This window comes from Lissotriton vulgaris, chromosome 1_1, assembly GCF_964263255.1.
Source record: "Lissotriton vulgaris chromosome 1_1, aLisVul1.2, whole genome shotgun sequence".
NCBI classification, from domain to species: domain Eukaryota; kingdom Metazoa; phylum Chordata; class Amphibia; order Caudata; family Salamandridae; genus Lissotriton; species Lissotriton vulgaris.
In genome coordinates this window covers 220241769-220264178 of record NC_141685.1, presented here as the reverse complement: position 1 = coordinate 220264178, position 22410 = coordinate 220241769, and the positions used below count along the sequence as shown (strand labels likewise).

At 46.2% G+C, this 22410-nt stretch overlaps 1 protein-coding gene across 1 annotated transcript in view; it reads right to left on the bottom strand.

The window, feature by feature from the left end:
• LOC147740933 (uncharacterized) overlaps nt 1-22410 on the bottom strand; it is a 330387-nt gene that overhangs the window by 270701 nt on the left and 37276 nt on the right. Inside the window, exon 3 of the mRNA XM_086936090.1 lies at nt 12273-12340. Coding sequence (XP_086792216.1) covers nt 12273-12340 — 68 coding nt within the window. The remainder of the gene's footprint in view (nt 1-12272; nt 12341-22410) is intronic.

Here is a 22410-nt window from a genome sequence, read left to right as displayed (position 1 = left end):
GATGAGGATAATTAACAATAGTCAGAGGAGAGCAAGAAACCAACAGAGAGAGACTCTCCTTGATGTCAGTCCAAGGACTCAAAACACAGAAGCCCACTCACCTGCGTGACAACATATAACCCACTATCAAATGCGGTCAGTAGGAGCATCTCCAAACATTGGAAAATATTAACTAGCAACAGACACAAGTGGGATAAACCACTTTTCTCGTACAAAAGAGCCACCAGCCTAAAGGATTCTTTGGTCCACACTCGCCCCAGGGACCTGACTTCAACGAAACCAGGGTCAACAGTGCTTAATGCCTGGGGTTTTCCAGCAGTTACTGGACATTTCCCCTGTGGGAATTGTAGTATATGCCACCTTACTACCCACACCAGAACATTAAATCTTTCAAATGGCCAAGTCTGGGAACAACGTGGACACACGAATTGCAACACAGCCAATGTCATTTATCTAATATCATGCTCTTGTGGCTTACAGTACATTGGCATGACGCCCAGACGCATTAAACTAAGAATAGGCGAGCATCGCAGCAACATTCGTTGCCGAAAAACAACAACTAAGATGACTGACCATTTTTTGGAGAAGCAACATACTCCTAATGACATGCGCTGGACTATTTTGGAACAAGTGGCATCGGGATCGGAAGCTAAGATGTTTGAAAAAGAACAACAATGGATTTATCGCTTATCAACCAATAAGTCTGGTCTGAATGATGATATCCCGTTGGCATCAGTGTTGAGACGGAACTGACTGTTCAACATCTTGATCATTGATGGTTTTCACATTCATTATGAGAAGGGGACTTTGTCTCCACCCGCGATCCCATAGTAGTGTTCTTTGTTTTTCCCAAAAAAAACCTTTCGTATAAACTGATACTGTGGCGGTTGGGTTTTCTCATTTTTCCTGGGCGAACAACAAAGGTGTTCATTGAGTTCTGGCAGTATAAAAGTTCATCTACATTCAATTATTGCCATTACTTATCGGGATCAATTGTAAATTGGTGATTTGTACTCACCTTTATATAATACAGGTAATTCTAACAATATCGACCTCATTAGGTTTGGGTGGGTTTTTCCAGAACAAAAATGCAGGCGTGGTTAGTAGATACAATCGAACCTAATAACTATTTCCCAACAGTGATTTACAATGGTTCAATTGATGGGATCTTTATGATTCTCATTTTTGTACTCAACAATAACGCTATGACTTTACCTGGGTATATGTAGTATTTTCTCCTAATTTGCCTTTTGGGAGAGTGGTGCGTGTTTTGTACATCTTGCACAATACCGAAAACTAAATTTCTAGGAGCATTTGTGGTAGGGGACACGGGGGCTCGAACCCTGTAGTCACATATTTCAATGTTGCCCCTTTAAATTTTGCTGAACCTCTCGTGGCGGGCCCAGCGTCACCGACGTCATCGTACGTCGGTCACGTGACCCGCTTCAGGGAAGATGAAAACAGCCCGGCTCCATTGCTGATTTACTCTTCGGGCAGACGGCAGTCCCTGAATGTAGGTGCTGGGCAGGGAGTCGTGGGCGTTGAAGTAAGTACAAGACCAGCGTGTGCATCTGTTCTGCTACTGATTTTGACACATCGGCTTTTCGGAGGTCTTGTTTACTGACTACCTCCGTCCTAACTTATTTACAGAGGACGCTGCTTGAATATTGACCAAACCGTCCTGAGGCAGGAAGTCGATGTTTTTCTAATGATTTGTAAGTGCTTCCTCCATGTCCGGTATAATTTAGCATGCTGAATTGACATAGTGACTCTTGTTCGGCAATATTAACTCTGCCGTATTTACAAAATCTGCCGTATTTACAAAATCTGCCACGGGTGTTCCATCTCACTGAGGTCCCTATCTATATATGTATTTTTCGTGAGTCCTCTTAATTGACATAATGGTTTTCCTGCCTTACCCAGCAGTAATATAGGCTGGATACCAGCAAGGATTTCCTAACTGCCTAATTGGTGGAAATCTGTATATGCCGACATAATCACATTTGCTGCATCTTAGGGAACGCATGATTCCACAGCCCACGCTTGATAACTATTCTGGCATAGGCTCTAATAATTTCCTCACTCAAGGGGGATTATGACCTTGTAATCACACGATGGGGTCTATGACACGGGGGCATTAATGAGCCTTAGTGTTGCCACATGACATGTGACTGAGTTGCATTACATGATTCATTGTTGTTTGTGTTCTAAGTGTCAGTTTGTTCCTTTTTCTTCCCTCTACAGGTACCTTTTGGCTACTGTACTCTACAGTGTGCCGGCACGGTTAATATCCGTGAGTAAATTCTCTTTTACTATTTAATTTTTGTATTTTCCACATTAAGTGCCTCACGGGAGGGTGTATCTTAGCGCGTACAAACCCCCCGAGTGCCATTTAGGTGTGGTCCTGAAGAATGCTGCGCGATCCCACTTTTTTGACAGCAGAAACATGTTGACCAGTTATTGTAATTAAGGATACAGGTCTCCTAACATAGAACCATTGGTTGTCCGACCTTCACGTTTTCAACCTTAATACGGGTTGGCCCGCATTAAATATTTTGTCTGGGTTCTAACCTTGTATTTTTTAACCTTGCACTCACTTATTTTGCACATACATTTGAGTTTAATCACTAGTACACTCACCATCAACCCGCTCCGCTGTAACTCAGGCGTTGTAGCACGCTGGGGCGACATTCGGTCACCCCAGCGGGGACCCAATGATGAAGCATGTCACCAACTAGTGGTGAGTGAGGGTCCTTCTAAACAAAAGGCTATTTGCCTTGCCTTGCTGGATTCAGTCATTTCTGTCCTTAGGGTGGTCGCCTCCTGACTATTAGGACTGGACATGCAAAAACCTAGTACTACCTGATCCAGGTAGGGGTCCGGGAATAAACTGTCACTTTATTTTGCTTTAGTATTTGGATTTTAAGTTGCACATAAGCACTCCTCTGTTGTTTCTAATAACTGTATGGGGCACAGGAGTGTTGACTCGAGCCCTACCTCTCTCGTTGATATTTAAAGATAAAACCTGCCTCATCTAGATGGATCAGTTTTGTCATGTGCGGTAGGAGACTGGTGGCTAGAATTCTGCTTAATATCTTATAGTCAGTACTCAACATTGAGTGTGGCCTATATGCCTTACTGTCATGAGCAGGTTTCCAGGGTTTCAGTAGGGAAACTGTTAGAACCTCTCTTGTGGTTGCTGGGAGGCAGCCATATTGCCTGGCCAGGCTGTACAGACTTACCAGTGTGGGAGTTAGCTCGTCTAAGTAGACCTCTGACCTCTTGGTTGGGGAAACTGCTCTCCCCTCACGCAGCTCTGTCTTTGCACCTCTCTCCCCAGCATCTCTCCTTCTCCTGCCTGTGCCTCATCCCTGGTGGTCCAGTTTGAGAGTCTTACTCTTCTGCTTTTCCGCTCTTCCAGCCTTACTGTTTTTTTCTGTTTTTGTCTGTCTGTGTCTCCATTGTCTGTCTATGCCTTGTTGACTGTTTTTTGCCACTTGTTATTTGTCTGTGCCTTGTTGACTGTTTTTGCCCCTTGTTATTTTTCTGTGCCTGGTTGACTGTGTTTTACCCTTGTTGTTTGTCTGTGCCTTTTTGACTGTTAGTGCATTTTTTGTCTGTTTATGCTATATGTACTGTTTTCACAGTTTTTCCCACTGCCTTTTCATTCCCTCTCTTGCCACTGCTGCCCCTGTGGCCCCTCCCCGTGCTCCGGCTCCCACCTATTCGCCCTGCCATCTTACCTAATAGAGCTGTGCACCGCTGGTGCACCAAATGCATGCCACAGGCAAACCCGTCTGTGCCAGTCCGCGACACGACCAGCGCCAGGGACCCTGATCCTCCAACCCCCCGCCAATATGACTCCAGCACTCTCCACGCATTCAACTCTGGACCCAACAACAACTGCCAGCTGTCAATGCCAAGCAACTCCCAAGGACTGTTCTCCTGCCAACACTGCTGCAGCGCCTTCATTCAGCTCCAGACCCCCACAGCTACTGCCACCACAATGGATGCCAACGCTTCCAAACCCCGAGCTGCATCCTCCACAATGTACACTCCCTGCACAGAAACGCTGTAGAAATCTGCGACCTCCTCAATACCCTATTGCCTGACGTCGCCTTCCTTTCAGAGACCTGGCCCAATGCCATCTCTGGCCCTGAAATGGTAACCGCCATTGCTGATGGGTACCAGATCCAGAGGTAAGACCACCCCAACCACCCTGAAGGAGACCTTGCCATCAACCACAAAAACTCCCTCCGACTGACTACCCCCATCTCAAACGACTCCTTGCCCCCTATGGACACATCCACTTCCAGATCCAGGCAGGTCAACCCCAGAACAACTCTTTGTGAAACCCTCCCGTACAGACCTACTTGACCCAGCGCCCCATTCACCAACATCATCGCAGATTACATCGCGCACCACGCCCTCGCCTCCTCAGACTACATACTGCTCGGAGACCTGACTTTCCACCTTGACAACCTCAGTGACCATAACACCACTGCTCTCCTAGACAACCTTGCCAACATCAGATTGATGCAACTCATCATCACTCCTATCCACAAGACGGGACACACCCTCAACCTCATCTTCACCAGAGGTACCAACATTTGCTTCAGACACACCACGCAACCCCTCGTGATGGACTACCACTGTGCTCACTTCTTCTCAAAACCCACTAGTCACAAGCCTAAGCCACGTCCCTGGAGCAAGATCACCGAAGAGCACCTTACCTCCGCCCTCAGCTGCACTCCTCACCCCACCACGAATTACGCCAATTCTGCACCCAAAAATCTTCACAAATGGACCGCCAACTACACCAACATGCTCGCTCCCCTCCAGAACTCCAACAGACAACACACCACGAAAGTCACCTGGCTCACCACGGACCTCAGAGAATCTAATCGCTCATGCTGATGACTCGAGAAAGCGCGGAGGATCAGCAAAACCCCGGAAGCATGCACCGCCTACAGGACTGCCACTACAGCACACCACCAACTCATCATATCTATGAAGAGGAACTTCATCCATGACAGAATCCTCTCTAACTCTCGCAACTCCAAGGAACTCTACAACATCTTACAAGTATTCACCAGACCCCCCAGCAAAACCTCTGACATCCCATCCTTCCAGGACCGCTACAACAAACTTGGATTCTTCTTGCACCAAAAGATCAACAACTTCGACGTACAGAATCAATGCACTGACCCAACACCTCCCACCAGCAGCTCCAACCTCTCGACCATCCTCGTCTGGACCCCTGTCACCACACAAGACATAGCAAAACCATGAGGAGCATACACTCCAGAGCACCCATGGACCAACTGCCCGTCGCATATCTTCCACAGGGCCGCCTCTGCCATCACACCAAAACTAGGACCAACAATCAACTACACCCTTGAAACAAGCACCTTGCCCGATGACTGGAAACATTCAGCAGTCAAACTCCTCCTCAAGAAGCACTCTGCAAACCCGACGGACCTTAAGATTGTACTACAGGCCCATCTCCCTCCTCCCCTTCACCACCAAAGTCATCAAGAAGGTCGTCAACATCCAGTTAATGAACGTCATAGAATCCAACAATATCCTCTACACTTCTTAATTTGGCTTTTGCAACAATCACAGCACAGTGTGGCTCACTGGTTAGAGGAGGCAGACCCTGATGCAGAGGTCAGACCTGGGACCAGGGTTCAATTCCCGATGCGGCAGGGTCTTGAGCTCAAAATGTCCACGGACTCGATAATTCTCGCCTCGGTGCCTACTCGAATCATGGGTTCACACTCTGCAACTCTGGGCAATAGATTGCTTAATCTCCACTATGGCCCTACCGCAATGGGATGCCTGGTCTTCACCTTGGGGATGCCCAGTAGGGGTTATATCGCAGGGAAAGCCAGGATGGGTTCCCAAAGCAAGCGCTAAGAGACCTGTCAGTGATTTGGTGCTATATAAATCAAAATTAACATAACATAACAGAGACCGTCCTCCGAGCCGCTACAGATGGAATCCCCACACTCATCGACCAAGGCCCACGTCAGCCCTCATTCTACTAGATCTCCCAGCAGATTTTGTCGCCGTCTCCCACAGCACACTAGGCGCCAGACTCCACGATGCTGGCATACAGGGAACTGACCTACACTGGATCCGCTCCTTCCTTGCCAGCCGAACTAAAAAAATCAGACTCCCACCCTTCCTCTCCAAACCCACAGAGATCAGATGCAGAGTCCCCCAAGGATCCTCCCTCAGCCCCAACTCTTCAAGATCTACATGGTCCCCCTTGTAATCATCGTCAGAAAACACGAACTAAGCATAGTATCCTATGCCGATGACACACAGCTAATCCTCTCCCTCACCAAGGAACCCAATATCATTAGACACAACTTCTAGCAAGGAATGAAAGATATCACAACCTGGATGAACAGAGGCTGCCTGAAGCTCAACTCAGAGAAAATGGAAGTCTTCATCCTCTGGGCCACCCCCTCCGCATCGGACGACACCTGGTGGCCCTTGGCAAACCTCCCACCCGCACAGTCCACGTCTGCAACCTCGACGTCATACTCAACTCCTCCCTTACCATGAACTGACAGATCAACCCGATATCCTCCACATGCTTCAACACCCTCTGCATACTCCGCAAGACCTTCAAATAGATACCCCCAAATCTTAGAACACCGTCACCCACATACTTATCACCAGCAGGCTGGACTACAGCATTCGCACTCTACGCCAGAGTCAATAAAACTATACTCCAAAAACACCAAACTGTCCAGAACACCACAGCTAGACTCATCTTCAGTATATCACGACAAGACCATATCATCTAGCACCTACAAGACCTCCACTGGCTCTCTATCGAAAAAAGTGTGAATTTCAAGCTGTTCACACACACCAACCGAGCCCTCTACAACACCGGACACCAATAGCTCAACGAAAGAACATCCTTCAATGCCCCCAATAGAAACCTCTGCTCTACTGACCCAGCCTTGGACAAAATCCCCTGCATCCACAGAGCCAGAATGGGAGGCAGATCCTTCTTCTACATCCCAGCCAAGACCTGGAACAAACTCCCCCCCAGCATCAGACAAAGCCCCACACTACAAGTATTCAGGAAGATCCTCAAGACCTGGCTTTAGGGTGACCGGAGGAGCCCAAAGCACCCCCCAGCAACCTGAGATCCTCACAGGCGAGTTGTGCAATCTATCCTGAAGTGCAGTTCCTATATTCCCAATAGGCTCTGAGCATTGGAATAGTAAATCCTGTAGTTTAGACGTAGGACTGAAGTTGACTAGGTCTCTACCGAATATATTAGACTTAATTGTGTGTATGCCAGCTAGCTCAGAGGTCACTAGAAACTTTCTTGCATGAACAAGAAGGGATTTGTTTCTGGCAACTGCTTAAACCATGACAACTTTATTTCCCAAGAATAAGAAATATATCTCTAGAGTCGCGGAAACAATAGATAGTTATTTCACTCAGTCACTCGTGCATTCTTAGTTTCACGAGAGGTACAGAGAAATAGAGAGACGGGCGTTTTCAATAAAAGGTTTTTATTGAACCGTCTTCTTTCTCAAGCATAAGTAATGAACTGCTGCAATCATAATACTTGTGATAAAGTACAAAGCGTACAGTACGAATAGTATTATAAAATAATATTGTAAAAGCATGATATGGTTTCTAAGCCATAAAATACTTAAAATGCATAAAATACATACAGTGATAAATAATGACTAAAAGTACTCAACTGGTGCTTCTAAAATACGCCTACCCCGGTGTACCTAACCTAAGTCTAATACAAGGGAAGAAGTAAGTAAGGTGTAGCCTAGTTTTTGTATTCTATTCCAAGAATTCTCTTAGGGTCTAATCAGCTCTGTGCCTTGGTTTAGAATGAAGGAGGTCTGGTATCTGTCTCTCAGGACTCGAATTCCCAGCAACCCGCAAGGGTAGCCTGGAAACACTGGAGCTGGATTTCTCGGCTGGAGAAAGTACAGAGTCTCTCAGTGTGTCAGCTGGAGGGTCGGCTTCCTTCGGCTCATGCTGCAGCAGGGCACGTCGGGCAAGTAGATAGTCGAACTGCTCCAAACCACTGTGTGTCTGTTTGGACAAGTATGGGCATATTTATACCTTGAAGGTGCCGAGTTTGACGCAAGATTGGACATAATAACGTCATTAGAGACTTAATTCTCTGAAAACTCCATGATTTCTTGGATAAATTAATATTATTGCAGGGAGAAGCCCCTGACTGCTGAAGGTGGGTTTTTCCAAGAAATCGTTGTAGATTTTCAGAACTAGTGGAAGAAGCCAAGCCGTATTAGGACTACTTGAGCTATGTCTGAATATGGTTATGATTCCTATGCCTATATAAGGATACAATATTTTATACCTATATAAGGACATGAATCGGGAAAATTACACTAGGGTCCTAAAAACGCTATACAACAATCCACTGGGATCCCATATGTCCCTGACTTTTTCCCTCAGCTATGATCTTAATAGCCACCTTTATCTTTTGTGAGTTGATATCAATGCTAAGCTCTTCTGCGGTAAGACGTGGAAGGAGTCATGGTGTGAAGAAGGTACATATAGCGTTGCCAAAATGCAATGTGGCACTCTTGAAGTGGTCTGGATAGTATTGAAAGAAGTTTTTATTCAGTTCACTCTGACTATAGATCCAGTTTCTCTCCTCTGTCTCAAGTTCTAAAATGGGTGAACATTGTTTATCTGGATTAGCCACCCAAGTCAGCAGAGTGCCAATGTGGTCTCGCTCTGCCTGGGTCCATTCCAAGTATCTCCCGAAATCAAAACATTAGATTCTCTCGACCTGGGTTGCTACCTTTTCTTTGGTGTCTACAAGAGCCTGCTGCAATTCCGGGTGCTCGAACCCCTGGGTTTCTACTTCATTTAGCTGTTAGTTAACATCCAGCACCACCTTTAACATAGTGCTCCATTGATGTCGCCATTCGGTGGCCCTTGATTACTGCCTTAAAGTTGTCCTAATCCTTTTGAGGGGTGGAAGCTGTGCAATTGTTTTCTGCAAAGTACTGCCCTATCCTATCTCTAATCATCTCTATAAATGCCTGTTCTTCCAGGGATTCAGGTGTCAGCTTGCTTGTAGGGATGCAAGGTTTTGGGTGTGTCTAATTCAGGTGTAGGAACACAGAATTATGATCTGATAATATGCAAGTTAAATACTCCGTATCGTGAACTAAGCTATGCACATCAGGTGTACTTTGAAGCATGTCTAAGCGTATGAAAATAACTAATAGTCCCAGGCCGGGGGGTGGGTTGATCTCCAAGTGTTAATCAGTCTCCATCATGCCTGCCAGTCTGTGAATAAGCAAGTCCCTCTGTGCGAGGGGGAGTCTCGAAGGGGAGGATGCGATCTGTCAGCTCTGGGGTCAGCCACGTGATTGAGATCCCACTACAAAGGTTGAACTGGTAACGAGCTAGAGAGAGGTATTTTAAAATGTACCATGGTATATGTCGGGTGCATATACATTTAAAGTTATTATATCGCAGTGCTCAAGTCAAGCCGTCACTATCACGTACCGGCCTTCAGGGTCAATTACATTGCCCATGTTCTGTATAGCGACCCCAGCACGGAGCCACACTTGCGTGCCCCTGTGATAAACCCAGTAAGTAGTGTAATAGGCTTGTCCACGCCAACAACATTGCAGGGCCGCCCCCCTCCTTGGACGTTAGGTGTTTCTCTTGTAAGAGCACTATTTGGATGCCCCATCTATTTAAATATGAGAATAATTAATAATGTTTAGACATTCTGTTCATTACTTGGATGTTCCATGAGAGGAACTGATATGTCATGTGAGCAGCTATTAGTCATATATGTCAGACAGTTTACTTCACTTCCCTCCTCCTATCACCTGTTCTCCATCTTCCATTGCAAACAGGAGACATGTGGGCTTATGCGTCAAAGTAACTTAACTCACAGGCCCCAACTCCCCTACCCAAGCAACCATTGAAACCACAACTAATCGTGACAGTACTCATAAGTTTACTTAGTGTATGGTAAAAAGCCAAAGAGAGATGCTCTCTTTCCGGGCTCCCACCCAGTGCTATTAGTCTATGCATAGTTCCAATGCCCATGGGAAGTGCTATTGCTCATATCCCTCCTCTCTTGCAGACTCACAAAGGCATGCATCAGATCTGAAAATAAGATACAATTATTGGAATGTTACCAACATTAATACAGCTTCACAGAATTTAATTTGATGTCCCTGAAGTTATTTTACGCAATTTGACACTTTAAGGCCTGGAGCCACTTCAGCTGCAATCAGAGTCTGAGTTCCTAGCGTCATTATGGTACAATCCCCGACTAAAGCTCTCTCGTTCTGTTGAATTCTGGCAGCCGTGGATAAATACAAGTATATTTTACCTAAAAGATATTTACCATGATGATACTTTTATATCATTTGATGTATTTCAGGGAAAATTTAATTTCCCTCCTTCTGATTTCCTTAAATATAAATTTTTATGTGATTCTATACTAGATTCCTTTCCTAATAACATTCCTACAATTATAATTAATAATTAATCTTCCCCTCATATTGTTTCATTAATGTATAAGAAGTTGAACACATTTCAAGGTAACAATATTGGTACGATTTCAACATTTTGGAATAATGAGCTTTCAATTTCTTTTCCATATGATACATGGAAAAAAATATGGTTGAGCGTTATTTCAGGATGGTTACCTGTATCACTTTATCAAACAAATTCTTATGATTTGTTTAATTGCTAATGGACCCCATTACAATTATTTAAAGCTAAACCTCTTCCGAATTCAAATAGTTGGCATTGTAACTTGCCTATTGGCTTGTTAAAACATATGTTTTTTTGATGTACTTTTATCTTAAAGTTTTGGAATGAAGATTGAAGTGTTATACAAAAAATACTTAATACCTCTGATGAGCTTTCATGTACTTTGCTGATATGTAAATCTGTTGCTATTTCTGAACATTTAACTGATTTGGATTGTAAACTTTTTAATTATTTGATGTCAGGCGCTCTAAAGTCTATTACTGCCTGTTGGAAAGATGTGTCCTTAATATCCTTTCATGCCTGGTGGTTCTGGATTTTTTTTACTTGAAGAGGTGCCAACTTATCCTTGCTTGGTATTACTCATAATTGTGACTCATCATTCTATTTGGAAACCGATTGATCACTATTTACCTTCTGAGTTATATTTACTTCCTGTATATTGCCTTATACTGTATTTCGCTCATGTTTAAGTTATAGTAGCTCTATTTGAAACATTGGTATGATAATTTCTGATTGTCCATTCCATTTAATGTTTTGATTACTACGTTCATTTAGCATTGTACCACTTTGTATTTAATTAACTGTTAGTTAATGATAAGTCTTTTTATGGGTACTCTATACCTATGCTATTTTTTGTATTGTCATTGTTATTATTATTACAACATTTAAAAAAGTATTTTGAACACAACAAATATTTACGCTCTTTGTGATACTTGTTCAGCCTAGGGATAGTTTGGTTCCAGGGGTAGATGTCATTGTCCTGCAGTTAGGAATAGATTCTGGGGAATGATAGGGTTGCATTGATGCATCACTGTGAAACAGACTTTTATTGTTTAATTAATAATTATTATTACAATTAAAACACTACTGCCATGTGTAAAACTCAGTTCATTGATCATTTTAAGAATAAGATATTTTGATTAGCTAGAACCATTAGCAATTCCATAAATCGCTGTTTATTATGCAACTGTACACACACATGATTCATTGCTTAAAAACCATACTGGAAGATTAATACCATGTATACACATCTTTATATCAGTTGTAATAAAAGTAACATATGATGATTAAATAGCACAGTAAAACCATTCATTAAAAACTGTAAACATTATGCACCCTTGGACAAACGGGCAATAACGTGCCTAAGTGCTTACATATGGTCTGTACATATCCAAACAAATTCATTATCATGAACGTTCAATTAGATATATTGTTAGAACTAAAATCATATAGATTTTGTGCTAGAATCTTGCAAAGTAAAAAGAACATTAAATGTATTAGGTTCATACAGCTTAAAGACAACTATATTACATTTCAAAGTGGCAGGTGCTTAAGAGCAATTGATCTTCCATTGTCCAAACCTGTAACAACCCCTTTAAAAGAGAACATACAACAACTCTAAACTACAGATGCCAGCCTTTTTTCACCACTGCAGATACTCGCATTTTCCAGCAAAAGACTCATCACTGGGTTAAGGCACCACAGTGGTGTTACGCTACCTGTCGGTTTAATGCTTTCACCTCCTTCACTCTCATCTGAGTTAGATCTTCGATGAAGAGAGATGCCCCTGGAAAAATTAAAGACAGACTTAGATGACTTAAGATTATAGGCATCAGGATGAATGCTTCCCAACAGGCACAGTGTGAAAGTCCAGTGTGAAAATCCAGAGGTAGTGTTTGTCAGTAGAATATATAACATAAAAGTGAATGGATCTCAGTCAATCAGCTCTCCAAAACTCTCATCATATACACTTTAACAGTGTTAGGAAAATGTTGATCTTTATCTATACTGAAAAAGTGATTCAAGACTTCTTGTGAGTGTTGGCAGAACAATGTTCAGGTAGCTAAGGAGAAGTAACATTTCCTTCAATATCTATTATCGACCTGACTATTATATCTTACCCAAGAGCATGGCATGGGAAGGAGTAAAAAGAAAAAGAGCATGCAAGAAGAATGCAAGAGACAAGGAAAGAGAGATACAGCGTGACCTTTTTTTTTTAAAGAACTTAGGGGCTGAATAGGATGGTGGACGGACTTTGCCCATCCGCCATCCCTTTGGAAACGGGACCGTCACCGATGTGAGCGGCGGTTCCGCCATGGCAATTATGATGCACCCACCACACTGGCGGGCTCATCCTGCATTTTTAACATTGCGGCGGGCGGTGCGGGCGGGCTCGAGGTGTCTGGAAGACACCGCCAGCCATATGAACCCTTTTCCGCCCTAGCCGCAAGGCGACCGGGGCGGAAAAGCATTGGACGGTGTTTCCGTCCGCCGCGATTCCCCCCGCCATTGTAATATGGCAGGGGGAAATAGGTGGCGGTCTGTCACGGATGGCGGATGGACCGCCACCGCCTGCATGGCGGTGGCGATCCGTCCGCCATCCTGTTCGGCCCCTATGTTTTTTGTTTCCAAAAGAAGTATTGTATAGCTTTTAACATACATGTACTATTGCTACGGGGATAGCACACATAGGCTGTAGTATATCATTATTATAATCCATACAGTGTTACTAATAAAGTCCTCGGAGTATGCTTGCACATAACATATGGAGTTTAACTGCTTCCTGCTCTATGTCACACTTCCCTCATGTGAATACAATTTAGCTGATATTCTTGTAGAGTTTCCAAGTTCCCCACATCATTTCAAATTTCTGCGGCCAGCCTTGGCCCTCATCTGCATCTTCTTAGCTATCATACACCAATCCATGTATTGTTTCCGCTGGTGTACCGTAGAGATAGATTTGACACATTATGTCTCACCACCACCAGTCCAACAGGTGCTTCCCCATTCCATATGCTCAGAATTATTAGGTCTGCAAGCTATATATATATATATTCACTGAAAAAACCATAGGTTATAGACCATATATAGTTAGGAATTAGCATTTACAAAACCTTGAAAATTCACTGAAAAAAACATAGGTTATAGACCATATATAGTTAGGAATTAGCATTTACAAAACCTTATTTTACTCACACAAAACCATTGAAATTTGCATATATAGTTAGTTGCACTAACTATATTTTGCGCACTCGCAATCCACTGGTGATCATGTCACATATTACATCATTCATGACATGCTCAGTGACATCACTGATGACATCACTGATGACATCTCAAATGACATCACTGATGACATCACTGATGACAACATCCAGTGACTGTATGTTTCTGTAAAGTTAAAATATGTCTTACATATTGAAGAATGAGTGGATGTATAAGTGTCTGGATGAAGGATTTAGTAGGTGCATGACTGACTCTATGAGTGAGTGATTAAATGTGTCTCACTGAGTGCATGGGTTAGTGACTAAACTGTCTTAATTTGTGCATCATTATGTCTGTTGTTCTGTAAACTGCTGCATGTGTTGACCAGTAGCTATATGAGTAACTATATGGGTTATTGATTTTTTCAGTGAATGTCAATGGTTTTTTAATAGCAAATATCAAAAGCTGTAAAATGTATTCTTCTTTTAAAGGAAAAATATATTTTATATGTATTTAATATAATTTTTTTATGTATATACATTTTTTGAGAGAACGTATTTATCAACTATCATGCTGAAGAAGAGTGTGAGGAAAAAAAAACTAAGAGGAGGACTAAGAGGAAAGAACAATCAGTTCAAAAATACAATTGCTTTAAAGCATGAAGTGCTTTTCCACACAACGCGTCAGGATTATACTTTACCTGTGGTTGGCGGAGAACGCTGCAGCCTTATTTGAACAAATGGAGAGTGCATCCTAAAGCTTCTGGCAATGTGAACCCTTATGTATTACGCGGTAGCCAAAACCGCGGGGATTGCACCAACCGCCGAAACTGCGGCCGACGGCCCTTGATGTTGGGGCTGTTTTGGATCCATTTTGTTGGCGCTAGATGATTTGCAGCGTCATCTGCCTTGCACGGATGGCCCACTAATGGCATTATTGTAACTATGTACATTTTGATTGACTTTTTAGAAGCTGATGATCTTCAAGGTTTATATGCATGGACTGCTGATCCCAACATGCAAAGCAAAAGTTCTACAAGGCTCCACCTGGGGGCCAATAAAGTGATGGGTTATATGTCAAGCAGCGGTCTTTGCCTCCTGATTTAAAAAAGTCTAATCTGCCTATGAGGAAGAACTACTTTGTTCGAAACGCGTCAGGCATTATACTTTACCTGTGGTTGGTGGAGAACGCTGCAGCCTTATTTGAACAAATGGAGAGTGCATCCTAAAGCTTCTGGCAATGTGAACCCTTACCTATATATATATATAAGCATATATATATATATATATATATATATATATATATATATATATATATATATATATATATATATATATATATATATATATATATATATATATACACACATTACAAAGTTACCCTTGTGAAGACGCCAAACACTCTGGGGAGCTCTTTCACCTTTCTTTATTAAGGATCGCTGGTTGGTTGCAAGTGCCTCCTCTCACCACGAGAAAGCCTGACGCGTTTCGAACGGCAATCGTTCTTTTTCAAAGGCTCCATTGTCCGTTCACCTGCAAGCCTGTGTTATTAAGTGTTCGCATCATAGCTTGAGCCCCGCCCCGAGGGGCGTCGGCACATCAAGTGCCGCTGGTCCTTGTAGTTTCTCCAGTGAGTGCTGCAGGCGAAGGTAATGTTCAGTGTTGCCCAAATGGGTTGGGGATGAGGCGACACGAAGCAGCAACCTGCTTTTACAAGTCCTTAACACTGGAACTCCCCAGTTCAAGTAACATATATATATAGCTCCAAAATGCCCACCTGGCAAAGACGCACTCTTGCACCCCCCAGCAATGAATGCTCTTCAATCGGTAAATCCAGGGACCACCTGCCACTGTGAAATTACAGCGTTCTGTCGTGTACACCTGACGCGTTTCAATGCTTTCTGCATCTCTTCAGAGGCGGGACAGTCTCCTCCCACTTTTATCCCTCCTGTCGGCGGCTACAATGAGCACACACGCATTCTGTTTTCTGTAGTGTGCTCGGCCATTCATAAAGCTGTTACCAAAGTTCAAAGCCCGCAGATGAGCCTCGGCAAATGGGTCCTGTATAACATCCCATAGGGATTTGTCCATAGTGAAGCAATGTCGAATACAATGCTCCTGGCCCCCTGTTATGGGGGGTGCGTCTTTCGCGGCCGGGCCGCCGCGTTAACATAAAGCTCCAAAATGCCTACCTGGCAAAGACGCACTCTCGCACCCCCCAGCAATGAATGCTCTTCAATCGGTAAATCCAGGGACCACCTGCCAATGTGAAATTACAGCGTTCTGTCATGTACACCTGACGCGTTTCAATGCCTTCTGCATCTCTTCAGAGGAGCGACAGTCTCCTCCCACTTTTATCCCTCCTGTGGGCGGCTACAATGAGCACACACGCATTCTGGTTTCTGTAGTGTGCTCGGCCATTCATAAAGCTGTTACCAAAGTTCAAAGCCAGCAGATGAGCCTCGGCAAGTGGGTCCTGTAAAACATCCCATAGGGATTTGTCCATAGTGAAGCAATGTCGAATACAATGCTCCTGGCCCCCTGTTATGGGGGGGTGCGTCTTTTGCGGCCGGGCCGCCGCGTTAACATAAAGCTCCAAAATGCCCACCTGGCAAAGACGCACTCTCGCACCCCCCAGCAATGAATGCTCTTCAATCGGTAAATCCAGGGACCACCTGCCAATGTGAAATTACAGCGTTCTGTCGTGTACACCTGACGCGTTTCAATGCTTTCTGCATCTCTTCAGAGGCGGGACAGTCTCCTCCCACTTTTATCCCTCCTGTCGGCGGCTACAATGAGCACACACGCATTCTGTTTTCTGTAGTGTGCTCGGCCATTCATAAAGCTGTTACCGAAGTTCAAAGCCCGCAGATGAGCCTCGGCAAGTGGGTCCTGTATAACATCCCATAGGGATTTGTCCATAGTGAAGCAATGTCGAATACAATGCTCCTGGCACCCTGTTATGGGGGGGTGCGTCTTTCGCGGCGGGCCGCCGCGTTAACATAAAGCTCCAAAATGCCGACCTGGCAGAGATGCACTCTTGCACCCCCCAGCAATGAATGCACATTGGTAGGTGGTCCCTGGATTTACCGATTGAAGAGCATTCATTGCTGGGGGGTGCGAGAGTGCGTCTTTGCCAGGTGGACATTTTGGAGCTTTATGTATATATATATATATATATGGTAAGATATTTCAATGCGGACTGTGGCATATGCTATCACGTAATGAACTGTGAATACATAGAACTCTTTATACCAGCATGCACTATGCAGGGATACGCCCACTATATGGAGTTACACTTGGTATAAGAGAAGCAGCCACTCCTCATTGCCAGCACCTGTGAACAAGGGCGCCGTGACGCCCGAAACGCGTAAGGAAATGTTGGCGAACTGAAGTCTGTGCACATGAAGGCTGTGTGCAGGGTTGCCTTTCAGATCAATAAATGACACCACGATGCAGGCTTTCCAAGTTGGGTGCTTTTTTTCTTGGATATTAATTGCGGCCTACCCAGGTCGCGGAAAGCCCACCCGCGGATGAGCAGGTCCTGTTGCCGATGATTCACGGCTCAACATGGAACGTGGTTTCTTCTGCGAGGACACACCAAGCTTGCAACACACCCTTGTGTGTCCCAGTCACCCACTGTGGTAAGATATTTCAATGCGGACTGTGGCATATGCTATCACGTAATGAACTGTGAATACATAGAACTCTTTATACCAGCATGCACTATGCAGGGATACGCCCACTATATGGAGTTACACTTGGTATAAGAGAAGCAGCCACTCCTCATTGCCAGCACCTGTGAACAAGGGCGCCGTGACGACCGAAACGCGTAAGGAAATGTTGGCGAACTGAAGTCTGTGCACATGAAGGCTGTGTGCAGGGTTGCCTTTCAGATTAATAAATGACACCACGATGCAGGCTTTCCAAGTTGGGTGCTTTTTTTCTTGGATGCTCTGAAAACCCCTTCGGCCTCTGAGTCTCTCTTGCTGGGAGGGACTGTTTCCACGAAATTTTGCTGCGCCTGCCAGGGACGCATCACGGAAGGCCCCACGACACTAAGGGTCAAAGGACAAACACTGGCCTCAGACTGCTTGCAGCTGAAAAACGTCGAGGTATCGACAGTTCCTTTGGACCGCCAGCAGCCACAGGAAAATCCGGGGAGACTCAGGTATTTTACCGAATGGTGCAAAGTCCGCATTGACTGCCCCTGCCCCGCCTGTGTTCCTGTGGAGCTGGAAGTTGCGGAGTAAGGGGACCAGGGGAGCCGGCCGTGGATGTTCCTCAACTTGGATGTGCACACAACCTACCTGTAATCAGCGCGAACCCATTGTTTGCCTCACTCCGCCACACCACCCACCCAGGCTGGACGTTACAGTGCCTGCTGGGAACTGTAGTTTCTTCATCTACAACAAACTGCTACGGGTGTGACCACTTCATTAGGGGGAGGAGCAGCGGGCGCTGGACAGTATTTCACACAGGTGGGGATTGATGGGTGTGTTCTGCGTTGGGCGCTGAGGAAGGCTGTCAAAGCCGAAATGCATTCGCCACCGCTGCCAGGAGAAGAATAAACAAGAGCTGGCTGCTCTGAAAACCCCTTCGGCCTCTGAGTCTCTCTTGCTGGGAGGGACTGTTTCCACGAAATTTTGCTGCGCCTGCCAGGGACGCATCACGGAAGGCCCCACGACACTAAGGGTCAAAGGACAAACACTGGCCTCAGACTGCTTGCAGCTGAAAAACGTCGAGGTATCGACAGTTCCTTTGGACCGCCAGCAGCCACAGGAAAATCCGGGGAGACTCAGGTATTTTACCGAATGGTGCAAAGTCCGCATTGACTGCCCCTGCCCCGCCTGTGTTCCTGTGGAGCTGGAAGTTGCGGAGTAAGGGGACCAGGGGAGCCGGCCGTGGATGTTCCTCAACTTGGATGTGCACACAACCTACCTGTAATCAGCGCGAACCCATTGTTTGCCTCACTCCGCCACACCACCCACCCAGGCTGGACGTTACAGTGCCTGCTGGGAACTGTAGTTTCTTCATCTACAACAAACTGCTACGGGTGTGACCACTTCATTAGGGGGAGGAGCAGCGGGCGCTGGACAGTATTTCACACAGGTGGGGATTGATGGGTGTGTTCTGCGTTGGGCGCTGAGGAAGGCTGTCAAAGCCGAAATGCATTCGCCACCGCTGCCAGGAGAAGAATAAACAAGAGCTGGCTGCTCTGAAAACCCCTTCGGCCTCTGAGTCTCTCTTGCTGGGAGGGACTGTTTCCACGAAATTTTGCTGCGCCTGCCAGGGACGCATCACGGAAGGCCCCACGACACTAAGGGTCAAAGGACAAACACTGGCCTCAGACTGCTTGCAGCTGAAAAACGTCGAGGTATCGACAGTTCCTTTGGACCGCCAGCAGCCACAGGAAAATCCGGGGAGACTCAGGTATTTTACCGAATGGTGCAAAGTCCGCATTGACTGCCCCTGCCCCGCCTGTGTTCCTGTGGAGCTGGAAGTTGCGGAGTAAGGGGACCAGGGGAGCCGGCCGTGGATGTTCCTCAACTTGGATGTGCACACAACCTACCTGTAATCAGCGCGAACCCATTGTTTGCCTCACTCCGCCACACCACCCACCCAGGCTGGACGTTACAGTGCCTGCTGGGAACTGTAGTTTCTTCATCTACAACAAACTGCTACGGGTGTGACCACTTCATTAGGGGGAGGAGCAGCGGGCGCTGGACAGTATTTCACACAGGTGGGGATTGATGGGTGTGTTCTGCGTTGGGCGCTGAGGAAGGCTGTCAAAGCCGAAATGCATTCGCCACCGCTGCCAGGAGAAGAATAAACAAGAGCTGGCTGCTCTGAAAACCCCTTCGGCCTCTGAGTCTCTCTTGCTGGGAGGGACTGTTTCCACGAAATTTTGCTGCGCCTGCCAGGGACGCATCACGGAAGGCCCCACGACACTAAGGGTCAAAGGACAAACACTGGCCTCAGACTGCTTGCAGCTGAAAAACGTCGAGGTATCGACAGTTCCTTTGGACCGCCAGCAGCCACAGGAAAATCCGGGGAGACTCAGGTATTTTACCGAATGGTGCAAAGTCCGCATTGACTGCCCCTGCCCCGCCTGTGTTCCTGTGGAGCTGGAAGTTGCGGAGTAAGGGGACCAGGGGAGCCGGCCGTGGATGTTCCTCAACTTGGATGTGCACACAACCTACCTGTAATCAGCGCGAACCCATTGTTTGCCTCACTCCGCCACACCACCCACCCAGGCTGGACGTTACAGTGCCTGCTGGGAACTGTAGTTTCTTCATCTACAACAAACTGCTACGGGTGTGACCACTTCATTAGGGGGAGGAGCAGCGGGCGCTGGACAGTATTTCACACAGGTGGGGATTGATGGGTGTGTTCTGCGTTGGGCGCTGAGGAAGGCTGTCAAAGCCGAAATGCATTCGCCACCGCTGCCAGGAGAAGAATAAACAAGAGCTGGCTGCTCTGAAAACCCCTTCGGCCTCTGAGTTTCTCTTGCTGGGAGGGACTGTTTCCACGAAATTTTGCTGCGCCTGCCAGGGACGCATCACGGAAGGCCCCACGACACTAAGGGTCAAAGGACAAACACTGGCCTCAGACTGCTTGCAGCTGAAAAACGTCGAGGTATCGACAGTTCCTTTGGACCGCCAGCAGCCACAGGAAAATCCGGGGAGACTCAGGTATTTTACCGAATGGTGCAAAGTCCGCATTGACTGCCCCTGCCCCGCCTGTGTTCCTGTGGAGCTGGAAGTTGCGGAGTAAGGGGACCAGGGGAGCCGGCCGTGGATGTTCCTCAACTTGGATGTGCACACAACCTACCTGTAATCAGCGCGAACCCATTGTTTGCCTCACTCCGCCACACCACCCACCCAGGCTGGACGTTACAGTGCCTGCTGGGAACTGTAGTTTCTTCATCTACAACAAACTGCTACGGGTGTGACCACTTCATTAGGGGGAGGAGCAGCGGGCGCTGGACAGTATTTCACACAGGTGGGGATTGATGGGTGTGTTCTGCGTTGGGCGCTGAGGAAGGCTGTCAAAGCCGAAATGCATTCGCCACCGCTGCCAGGAGAAGAATAAACAAGAGCTGGCTGCTCTGAAAACCCCTTCGGCCTCTGAGTCTCTCTTGCTGGGAGGGACTGTTTCCACGAAATTTTGCTGCGCCTGCCAGGGACGCATCACGGAAGGCCCCACGACACTAAGGGTCAAAGGACAAACACTGGCCTCAGACTGCTTGCAGCTGAAAAACGTCGAGGTATCGACAGTTCCTTTGGACCGCCAGCAGCCACAGGAAAATCCGGGGAGACTCAGGTATTTTACCGAATGGTGCAAAGTCCGCATTGACTGCCCCTGCCCCGCCTGTGTTCCTGTGGAGCTGGAAGTTGCGGAGTAAGGGGACCAGGGGAGCCGGCCGTGGATGTTCCTCAACTTGGATGTGCACACAACCTACCTGTAATCAGCGCGAACCCATTGTTTGCCTCACTCCGCCACACCACCCACCCAGGCTGGACGTTACAGTGCCTGCTGGGAACTGTAGTTTCTTCATCTACAACAAACTGCTACGGGTGTGACCACTTCATTAGGGGGAGGAGCAGCGGGCGCTGGACAGTATTTCACACAGGTGGGGATTGATGGGTGTGTTCTGCGTTGGGCGCTGAGGAAGGCTGTCAAAGCCGAAATGCATTCGCCACCGCTGCCAGGAGAAGAATAAACAAGAGCTGGCTGCTCTGAAAACCCCTTCGGCCTCTGAGTCTCTCTTGCTGGGAGGGACTGTTTCCACGAAATTTTGCTGCGCCTGCCAGGGACGCATCACGGAAGGCCCCACGACACTAAGGGTCAAAGGACAAACACTGGCCTCAGACTGCTTGCAGCTGAAAAACGTCGAGGTATCGACAGTTCCTTTGGACCGCCAGCAGCCACAGGAAAATCCGGGGAGACTCAGGTATTTTACCGAATGGTGCAAAGTCCGCATTGACTGCCCCTGCCCCGCCTGTGTTCCTGTGGAGCTGGAAGTTGCGGAGTAAGGGGACCAGGGGAGCCGGCCGTGGATGTTCCTCAACTTGGATGTGCACACAACCTACCTGTAATCAGTGCGAACCCATTGTTTGCCTCACTCCGCCACACCACCCACCCAGGCTGGACGTTACAGTGCCTGCTGGGAACTGTAGTTTCTTCATCTACAACAAACTGCTACGGGTGTGACCACTTCATTAGGGGGAGGAGCAGCGGGCGCTGGACAGTATTTCACACAGGTGGGGATTGATGGGTGTGTTCTGCGTTGGGCGCTGAGGAAGGCTGTCAAAGCCGAAATGCATTCGCCACCGCTGCCAGGAGAAGAATAAACAAGAGCTGGCTGCTCTGAAAACCCCTTCGGCCTCTGAGTCTCTCTTGCTGGGAGGGACTGTTTCCACGATATATATATATATATATATATATATATATAAATATATATATATATATATATATATATATCTATATATATATATATATATATATATATATCTATATATATATATATATATATATATATATATATATATATATATATATATATATATATATACATATAGGCTTCTAATGCTAAAGTATTTACCAATATGCGGGAAAAGGAAGCTTGGATAATGTCGTCAATGGTGTA